At 28.3% G+C, this 11,644-nt stretch overlaps 1 protein-coding gene across 1 annotated transcript; it reads right to left on the reverse strand.

Annotated features, from left to right (window-relative positions):
* Window positions 1–666: 666 nt before the first annotated feature.
* LOC107165102 (DNA (cytosine-5)-methyltransferase 3C-like) lies at window positions 667–8,586 on the reverse strand. Its single transcript, XM_015513182.2, has 7 exons — window positions 8,263–8,586; window positions 2,870–2,940; window positions 1,960–2,038; window positions 1,605–1,841; window positions 1,311–1,458; window positions 992–1,227; window positions 667–923 (listed from the first exon to the last, which is right to left on the reverse strand). The coding sequence occupies exons 2-7, from the start codon at window positions 2,912–2,914 to the stop codon at window positions 715–717; spliced, it is 954 nt and encodes a 317-aa protein (XP_015368668.1). The 5' UTR covers window positions 2,915–2,940; window positions 8,263–8,586; the 3' UTR covers window positions 667–714.
* Window positions 8,587–11,644: the final 3,058 nt, after the last annotated feature.

Consider the following 11,644-nt stretch of genomic DNA (forward strand, 5'->3'; position numbering starts at 1 on the left):
ATACTACATTACAAATATTTGATAATGCAAAAGTTTACTGCACATAGTTATGCATGGGAAATAAAGCAAAACTGGCAGCAGAAGTTTTTTTTTTCTCATGGCCTACAAAGTTGACAAGAGGCGTGAAAATGTTGTTACTTACAAAAACAGTAGATTGGGAGTCAGAAAGATTGAATACCACTGGTCTAAACCATAAAATTATTATTAGAACTGTCTTCCTTCAAGCTCCTTAGTACCTAGCAATAGTTTAAGTTATAATTTAAAGTGCAGCAGTCATTAGTCATTACTGAATTACGAATTACCTATAGCTAACAAATATTCTTGAGACCGATAAAAACTGTGTTGTATGAAATGGAGGTATACATAATTGTTATTACTATTATTCTTAATAATTCCTTAGCTTTAAAGGCTTTAAATTATGATTAACAGTGAAATGAAATGAGTAATATTATGTAGTATAAAGTAAATGAATAAAGATAAAAATATCTTTTTTATTTAAAACATAATTTAGCTGTCCACAATTTCAAATAATAGGTAACAGGTTTTAGATTTTAAATGACAACTACAATAGGTATTCATTGTGATGGATAAGAATAAGAATATATTATATCATATATTATTAAAATTGGTTTTTAGCAGTAATAATAACAAATTTATATACTGATATTGGTTTAGTGTTCATTTATTGTTGCAAATTTTTATAGACACACTCTCTCACTTTTTAGCGAATTCGCTTGATAAAAGACTTAGTAGTTCTTTTATTACTTGCACACTCCAAGCTCTTCCCAGAAGTTTCTGGCGACTAGATATTGACAAATCTCCAATATCTGTAAAATGTGGAGGTAATCCAAAGATTGCTTCAATCTCTGTTATAAATAAGCCAGTGCATTGTCCGTCTTGACATACAGGATTTCTAGATCTGCCTGAAAAAAAAATGAAAAAACAAATTAATTAGTAAATTATAATAGTACTTCATAAATTATCAGCATACTATCTTGTAAGCAACTTCTTTTTGAAGTGATGGTACCAATTTTTACTACATTAGCCTGTCGGTCTAAATTCTTCTCTAAATAATCTTCAAGTTTTGAATCAATCATTTCATAGTCATCCATCTCCCGAGAATAAGCCAACTGTTTAATACCCGGGAAATTAGACCAAAAATATCGTCTACGTCGCTGTGGGCTGAAGTGTAATGAATCAAAAATAATTGGTTGATATTCAAAAAACCTAAATTAAAAATAATAATATTTCATAGTGTTAATTGATTTTAATTTAATTTGTTATATTCACTTATAGTTACTACAATTTACTTTGAAATGGTATCTCTATTTTTGATTTCCATACTTGCCACATTTTCAAATAACCAATAAAAAGGTGTATTTTCTCTAGCAGCTTTTACACTAAGATAGTTCCAAACACGGTAAAAGTCAAAGAACAATATACCACTTCCATCTGGATCTAAAGTAAACACATTGACACTATAACCAATTCAGTTAAAATGATTTAGAAAATATTGCACTTGCACTCAATTATTGAGTACACCAAGCATAATGTTAATAGTAATAATAATTTAAAAGATATTTTAATTATTCATTTATAATTACTAAAAAGTCCTTTTTTTCGATAATTGACGCCAGATAGGTCAGCACATGGTGAACCACCGAAAAGCAGGTTTATTGGTGCAATTTTATCCAACATTTCTGTGGTTATTTCAGTGACCGAACCCAATTGTTTAATGTTGCCGGAAAAATGATATTTAGTTAACATTAAAGCATCTTTATCTATTTCACTAGCATAAATTACTTCAACATCAAACCCTAACTGCAACAATGAATAATACCCTACACATAAAAAAAAACACACATAATAAATGAAAATGTACTTGTGTTAATTATAGCAAAATATATATTATACTTATTTATCTATAGATTTTTATGTTGCAATTCTTTTTTTTATTACCTGTGCCAATTCCGTCAAAGAGAGACAATACTCTTAATCGTGGTAATTTTGATCCACTTGATGAAGGTAGTATTGCATTCTGCAAACAAATATTATAACATCATCATTTTATTGTATTTATTAACTATACATTATGATTTATCAAACATTACCAATTACCACCCCTTTTTATCTTTAATAACACAATTATTTATAATTCATTTTTTTTTGGAATTTTTAAATGTACTTAGAAACTATATTTTTGAATACTATTTAGGATTTTCATACAAACTAAAGAGTGTCCTCTGGTTAAATAAAAACTTAAAAAAAAAATAAAAAAACACCCCACCATTTTTAATTCAAATTAATTAATACAGTTTTTTTTTTTTATGCCAATGTATCTATTCAAAATCTAATCCATATTTAAACGAGTAGTTTTGGAGTTGGTTATCAAAATGTTTATTATAATGGAAATACCAAGGATAATAGTTCTTAAAAATGGTTTTACAAAAATATAAAATAGGTAATATTGGATATTAAAATGTTGTAATTATTAAAGTTTGACAATTTTTATAAATTAAAAATGTTTATGGATTACTTTTAGCATTGGTTAGTATTTATCATCAATGCTGTTAGTTATTATAATTTTCAAATCATTATAGCCACATATTTTTTTAAACCTATATTATCATGAGCCTAATAACATTAATAACAATAACTTGGATGCTAATCGTTTAAATGTTGATACACAAATAAATTGAAAAACATTAGTTTGTATTTAAAAAACATATTATAACTTATATATTTAAAAATTCCAAAAATAAAATTTTAAATAAACGTGTTATTAAATAAAAGGGTGTGAGCACTGGACATGAAGCAAGTATTAAGTATTTACTATAATTTAAAACATTCCAACTCTACAAATACAAACCTCATAGCCTTCTACTTCCATATCAGAAGATTGATTGTCAGCCATTTTTATTTGTCTTTATTGGTAGGTATCTAAATAACATAACATTTAGATTTTTATTTTGATATAAATAACTTAGGTAAAATACTTTTAAAAGTATTATGGATACATATTCAGAATACTTAAAAAAAAATCTTCATAAAATAATAATACTTTAATATGATAATAATATTCCCAAGTATTCAAAATACTTCAAAAAGGTATTCATTCCAAATATTTTTTGAATACTTTTTTTAGTAGATTAAGTGATGTTTTATTAGATTTCAATGTGTAACAACAATTTTTTTATTTTAATTTATTGTTTAGAAATGAACATAATAATACTATCGATAATACACGCCGATCTGGTTATCTGTGGGTTATAAATTATACTCAAATTCAGTGGTGCAACTACTGCAACTCAGATCTATAGATCCTAAGGAGGACAGGGGTATACATTTAATAGATATAATAGGCATACAGATACCCATTAGATTATTAATTTTTTTTTTCTTTTTATTAGAAAATAATTATAGCAAAGCGATTACAATAGATTATTACTTATTATAGGGAAATTATGAAGTCATAACAATATCTTATCATCATTGCTAGCTCGTAACTACAAAATTTAAAAATAATATAACTGTCCCACTAAAAAAAGTAGAAAACAGAATAATATATTATTATAAAATATTTTGTATACATATACAAAAGCAATTTCTAAACAATGAAATTATTTTTAAAATGCGATTAGACGTTATAAAAGTATTCAGAATGTTGGTAAAATGTATTCAAAATACCGTATTAAATACTTTAAAAAAAAGTATTTTAAAAGTATTTGGAATACTATGCAAGTCTAATAATAATCAATTTTAACCTGTAAATTTCAATATCATAATATATTTAAAGGTATGAACATTATATATTATATTTAATATTCTAAAGCATTTTAGAAATTCCTAAAAATATAGCCATATTCACTTAGTCCTATTATAGTATTATTAGTAAAAGTTTGGATTGCACACCGAAATTGTATTGTCGCTACTGTCTCAGAAAAAGCAATGTATTACATACATATATATATATATATATATGATAATTTAACAATGCAATTAAATATAACAACAAAATTTAGGAAATACTCAAATTTCCTAGTAGCTGGCATATTAATAAAGGTCCCAGAAGGCAGAAATGAATACTTAGACATTTTTTTTGAGCATAAAATTATGTCAACAATAATGTACCTACTTAACCTAGGTCATTAATGTTTTACCTATACTTCTATTATACAATTTATATACCGAATAAAATATGATCGTTTGTCTACACATTGCCTCATAACATTATACTACTTATTAGTCCATAGTCGTTTTATGGACTGATTGGGTAATTCAGTTATGAATAAGTAAGATTATTTATAATTCCCTACTTTTTGAATGAAAAATTAATGTAATGTGATAATAATTTCGATCAATGCAAATGAATTAATTTAAATAATAATATTTAATGTGACAAGGTCACATACTTAATATTAAAGTAGGGATTAAAACTATAATTAATTAATAATTCATACTATAGGAAATTTATAAATTTATAATAAACATAAATTTAACTATAAATAATTAGCTTAAATTTAAAAAATTTAAAGGGCCTTTTGTATGAGGTGATTGTTTAATGATTAAAAGGAGAAAAGGACATTATACCCACATATATTGTCTCCGTCTTATAAGTGCATAACATACCAAATTTTACGCTCAACAGATCAAGTTTAGCTCCACGAGTTTAAAATTTTGAGTGATTGACCTCTTAAAAAAATTAAAGGTAATTTTACTATGGAAGGCTTCTCCTAGGCTTTCTATTATATTTTAATTTTAAAGCGAGTTTTGAATATTATACATATTATATATACATATATATGATATACAAACAATTTACAATTTTAAAAAACTCATAACTCGCTTTCTAATTAAAAAATAATAAAAAGCCTAGGAGAAACCCTCCATAATAATGTTACCTTTGATTTTTATACGAGGTCAAATCACTTTAAGGGGGGCTGGAGCAACCATTATTTTTCATACATTTAGCTCAATAAGCGAAAGTAAATTAAACATATTTCCAGTAGCTCAATTTGAATTTTGAAAACTAATTTTGGTTTGTCTTCCTCTTTTCTAAGTTTGCTCGGAAGTGGAATCTTTTATTTTTCATTTTGTCGCTATCTACAACTAAGTCAAGTATAATTGATTTTTTTTTGAAAAAAATATAAACTTACTATCCATCATATTATACTAACTAAAAATAAAGTCGTAAATCTACTTCCGAGCAAACCTAGAAAATAGACTGATTCAATCATGTTTTCAAAATTAATAAAAGTCAATCGAAACTAGGTGAATTTTTATTTCTCTTTTGATACTGTTCGCATCAAATTTCTGCCCTACAACCGGAGCGAAAATATTTTCTTCGTGTTCATTGACTTGTGCATGCGCGTATGGGCGTTAGAACATTTCTAAGAATCTTAGTAGTCAATACCCGTATCTGAACGATTATTATTCAATTAGAGCTAACGACTACGGAAATGAAATGATATTTGATAATGTATTGTAATTGAAAAGTATAAAATATATGGTAATAAGTAAATATATGTTACGACAAAATAAAATAGAATAATAGTCTACTCAGTCACTAGTTTCATACTACATCTAGACATCTAAACTAATAACTATTCAACCAGTGAAGTTTAATTTTTTTGTCAGTGATTATATAATTTTAAATTTTAAAATGAATGAAAATTTGCGTTTTGGTAAAAAAGCACGTCTCAAGCTATGTGCGCCACGGAAAAAACCTAATTTGGCTAACTTAAAACGTAAAAAACGCGAAAATCATGAAAAAAAAATGAAGAGGTAATTATAATATATTGATTTTTTTACGAACTAACGATAAATATAAATAATATATGAGATTATAAATTATAATTTTATTTTACTTTTATTAGTTATGAATATGTAAATTTAATATTTATTCATGTAGGCATATAGCTAATTATTAGTATAATAAATACCTAAACAATTTTTTTTTAATTTTATACTTATATAGCTTAACACACTTAACAATTGAAGAAAAAGAAAAATTAAAAAATGATTTTTTTAAAAAGCTACAACTAGATAAAAATGAAATTCGTGATCTAGAAAAAAGAACAGTAAGACAAAATCTATGTGAATAATGGCATTTAGAAAGGAAAAAAAGGTTTGTTTTAATTATTTTATTATATAAAACCATATTTGTATTTGTTGTTGCATAACTGCGTATTTCTTTAAACTTAAATAAGTTAACAGCGTCTGTATTCGGAAAAATATGTAAATTGCGTGAATCCACTTCCCGAGACAAAGTCGCCAAGGAATTGTTGTTTGGGACTTTTACCCGCGGTAATGCTGCCACCCGGTATGGAATCCAGTACGAAGACATGGCCAAAGAACAGTTACAAAAAGTTATAGGGAAAAATATAAAAAATGCAGGCCTCCTGATGGTCTTGTGGACAATAATGCTTTAGTTGAAAATAAGTGTCCATCATCAGCGAAAAGTATGAGTCCAGAAGACGGAATTTCTATGAAAAAAATAAAATGTTGTGAAATAAAAGATGGACAGCTCTGCATCTCAAACGTAATCACAACTATTATTACCAAGTACAAGGGCAATTGCACATTTCAAATAAATTATATTGCTATTTTTGTATTTGGACGCCTAAAGGTTTGTGGATACCTATATTTTTAATTTTTATGTATACTCATTATGGTTTATAATTTATTATGTATATTTATTATTTATATAGGTTTGATGACGGAAAAAATAAAACGTGACGACAGTTTTTGGGAAAACAAAATTAAAATGAAATTAAAAACATTTTATTTAGAAAACATGTTGCCTCAAATACTTGCTGAAGGAATTAATTAAATATTATAAATATATAAAAAATAAATTATCATTATACCTAATACGAATTACGAGTATTCAGTTTTTTTTAAAATTATTATTATTGTTGTTTGTTAAATGATTTGTGATCAAAAATAATAATAAATACAGCAAGTAATATAGTTATCAATAGTTACTAATTTTTATATTATGTAAATTAAATTTCTATGATACGGGTACGACGCGACTATATTACTATTATGAATGAATATTTATTATTTATAGTAGTTGTATAGAAAAATAATAATACATCTTTTTCCGATGAACGGAATCGTGCGGCATGGTTTATTTTGATTATTATCGTAAATCTGAGAATTCAAATTTTGTCGCGAAAATGCGATAATGGATTACACAGACTAATGCTTGTTTACTTCTCACACATTGACACAGCCAAAATGTTCATGTAATATGAAAAGCCTAAATACTACTCCTTAAAACACGGTATGCTTCAGCCCCCTTAAATTTTAAACTCGCGGAGTTAAACGTGGTCTGTTGAATATAAAATTTGCCATGTTATGCGCTTGTAAGACGGAGACAACACATGCGGGTATCGCGTCCTCCTAAAATCCAGCCATTACTTATTGAAACATCACTTGGATAAGTGCTACGTGGTTCGTGACAAATATTTAATATGAGAGCAGTGTTTAACAGGAGGCAAGGAGGGAATGCCATGGGGCAGCAAATTTTATGGTATTTGATGAGGCGACAAATTTTTGAGAATCAACATGAAATAAAAAATATAAAATTATATAATTATAATAATAATTTTCTTATGGGCGGCATATTTCAATTTTCCCCGGGGCAGCAACATAGCTCAACGAGGCACTATTTAATATAATTAACTCTATTGACTTCTAATTCTGCAAATAAGTTTATCTAGTTAATAAAAAGCAAGACAACAATAACTTAATTATTTCCATTTTATTTCAGGTAAACCAGAACGTACGGAACACTATAAATTGCAATAATTGTGGATCCCTAACATATAGAAATCATATTCTAAAATCAAAATTCAAAAATATTAAATAAAAAACAAATGACAGACAGAATAATTTAATTTTTATAATATAATTATAAGAAAATAATGATTAGTTTACAATCTGTAACTCAGATAATAGATAGGTATATCATCAAATCATTTTTTTATTATTCGCGATACTAAGGTGTAAGTTAATTTTTTGTTTGAAATGATGTAAAATGTAAATGTATAAAATAAATGCTTTTACCTGATAACATAAAAAAAAAAAAAAAAACAATACTAGATCCTTCGTTCATCATTCAGAACACGTAATGGCTAATGTTCGTTTTTCAGTGAAAAATCTTTATACTTTTAATTTGAAAAAATGTACCTACCTAACCTATTTAGACTAATATTCTAGGTATAATAATAGTAACGATAAAATTCAACGTACCAATGTGTATTGCAAATAATCTTAAGTACGCAGGATGTGTTGCGTTATGATGCACTAGTGAAGGACACAAGTCTTGTGAGTTGTAGCTCGTAGGTCGCGGATTGATGGTAGCGAACGTCGAAGCACTCGGAGCAACAAATAATGAATGAATGTCGTAGTCGTACGGTACGACCATATAATAATGAGCAATGACTAATAATAATAATTAATAATATAAGCTATTGGAAATTTCCAACTGCGTTTCTGCCGTTTCTGCGGTCTGCACGCGAGGACTGAACAACGCCACAATTTAGGTATTACCCATTTACCCGACTGGTTTAAATTAAAGATATTCGATGCGACGGTGGCGGGGCGGTGGAAATCCTGCTATTGTCGTCGCATGTCTCGTTTATACGAAAATAATAATAAGTTGTTTAAAAATAAACACTGAAGGCTCATAATATTAAATCCGTAACAAACTGTCTGATATTATTTCTGTAATATATACGGATTTCTATTAAAGCAAGCATGTAACACACAATAATATACACATTATTACATTTATACTACTTACAATCAATATCATTGTACACTTTATTTTAAATATTATTATGGCCCATGTGTAGTGTATGCGTGCGTGCGCGTGTGTGTGTGTGTGTGTATTTGTGACAATGTACGCTATAGAATCGTTATAGTTTTGAACGACTGGTTGGCGGGACTGCCGGGACTTAAAGCAGCGGTCGCCATTGCCAACCGTGGTCAATAGAAAAATTTAAACGATATTTGTAATATTATTTTATTAACATTCAAGCGAAGTATTTTTTTTTTCAGTAATTTGGTATAAGATTTATCAATGGAACGGTATTTATGTAAAACGTTAATTTAAGTAAGCTAAAACTGATCCATACAATTTAGACTTTAGAGTATGTTTGTGGTCCGCGAGGTTCAAAAGGCTAGACTATCAAGACATTAAAATGCGCAATAAATGAAATAAAACAAATTTAATTGTATAGTTTAAGTACAAAGTAATTTACGCGTACAGAAGCGCCTGCCATTGCATTGCATACACTGAGATTTTTTAATAAACAAAAAAAAAGGTATTCAATAAGTTTCGTAAATATTTGTTTTTTTCAAAATGACCTGGGACTTTTTATTTAAACGACCCAAAGGTCTTAATAGATATGTTTAACAATTACATATATTTTATTCGTTTATGGAGTCAATAGTGACCTATAGATAATAATCTAGAGGTGGCCAACTTGCGGCTCGCGTATTATTAAAAAAAAAAACTAATATTTACTTATTGACAATAAAATACGATCAAATTATAAATATTATGAAATGTATTTATAAACATTTTGGCTCTTGATATCATTGTATTTATTCATGTACTCTTGGATGTATTCCATGTTGGCCACCCCTGTAATAAGCTAATTCGTACGATTTTAGATGCTTAAAACGTCTAATATCCTTGTATAAAAAAAGTTAGGATATCTAAACTAACTTTTTTTTTATAGTTATCTAATTACATGATAATCTATCTTCGTCTTGTGTTTGCGAGCAAGTCTTTGGATTTCGTCTGCTATTATAGGCAGCATCATAATATTCACGGTAAATTGCATTGTTTCTTTCGAACCGGTAGGCTGCAGTTATAGTCTAAAGGGCGTTGTTTTAACAATTTTGTTTTACATCGATGTTAGACTTAATGGCAGTGTCATTAAGGGATGTAGTGGAGGGTAAGTACATTTAAATGTTTTCTTCTGTATTTTACACTAATGTTTATCATTCATATACTTAAAAATAGTCATAATGTTCCTATTATATTTTGCTTATTACAAAATAAAAATTATGAAACCTAAATATATAAATATACTTCTCATAAAATAAATAATTGACGGCAACGACAAAATAAAGCTTACATCAAGTACTATAAGAAATAGAACAATTTGTTGTTACAATTATTTGTCCTGCAAAATTGTTGGCCGAAAATCCTGTACAAAATAAAAGATATGTGCGTACACGGTTATCTACCCTACACATGTACGATAACATATTATTATTGATTATTGTTTTGTAGACGCGTCGTTTTGAAATATATCGCCACCCTCGCGGGGGTATAAACATATTCCTACCTAATATAAAATAATATGTTACATTATGTTATACGATAACAATAATAATAATAATAATAATAATTACAATAACATTACAAACACGCGTACACAATGTAAACGTTTCGGAAAACACAAATGTTATTGTTTCATTTTTTCATAATTTTTTTGTATACGGAACGCCGTTTGCGGCACGTGTCAGCTCGGAAGACCAGGAAGAGTCTAGTTACATTTTTATTGATAAAACCGACGGGCTTATTAGTATCAAACGACCAGACATGACAGCCGACGGGCCGTCTCCCACGCGGATCTCCGCCGCCGTCCGACGGGCCACGCGACGCTATTGTTGTTTACACACAAATTACACATTGAACTTACATCGCCGCCGCCGCCACCGCGTCAATCATAGCGAAGGACAGTGTTATCGTATCCTATCCTATCCTATCGTTTTTTTGTTTTTTATTTTTATTTTTATTTTTTTAACGGGCGACGGCGTTTTGGGAACAGTGAAAACCCAGCTGGGCGAAATTCAACGTCGTCGTATTTTTTAACCTCATCACAGGGCTGCGGATCAGACTTGATGCAAGGTTACACACGCGTAATGGGTATTAATGGTATTATGGTCGTCGAAAGATGATTCGGAATGGCTGAGAAGGACGTTTGCTGAATTATGTTAATCGTAGGAAAGAAAAATAAACCGTTTTGGTTGATTTAACGGCCCATATTAGTTATAATTAATGACGCTTGTGTAATAATGAAGCTTTCAGGACCGTCCTTAGAGGGTTCGTGGGAGAGGTGTCTAACCAACTCATCATCACGAATTACAATTTTTTAATATTTGGTCGGCACATATAACACAACACTTGGTCAAAGTTTTCGGCATCATCAATATTTTATTGTTTAAAAAAAAATGTTCGTATGCATTAATATATTTTATATGTATACGAAACAACAACGACAACGACGACGACATATTATTTTCATTTTTCGATTACATAGATGAGTTTATCTACAACACTTCAACCATCAGTATTGAAGAATCATAACTAGCACAATATGCTATAAATACTGTACAATATCCATATTTTATCGATTTATTATCGGTTCTATAAAAATATTAGAATCTGAGCGGAGCAATGAATATGTTTATTTTACATTGTTTTGTTTTAAATTTTTTTTCTAATTAAATTTGTCGCTTTAACTTTTGGGAAAATACTTCAATTTTCTGTATGTAAGTTAATCAGATACTAAAACACAAAATTGGTTTTCGGAAAAATCGATTGATGCTTTTG

This window comes from Diuraphis noxia, unplaced genomic scaffold (assembly GCF_037042655.1).
Source record: "Diuraphis noxia isolate RWA-SAM2 unplaced genomic scaffold, SU_Dnox_SAM2 contig0001, whole genome shotgun sequence".
Lineage (NCBI taxonomy): Eukaryota > Metazoa > Arthropoda > Insecta > Hemiptera > Aphididae > Diuraphis > Diuraphis noxia.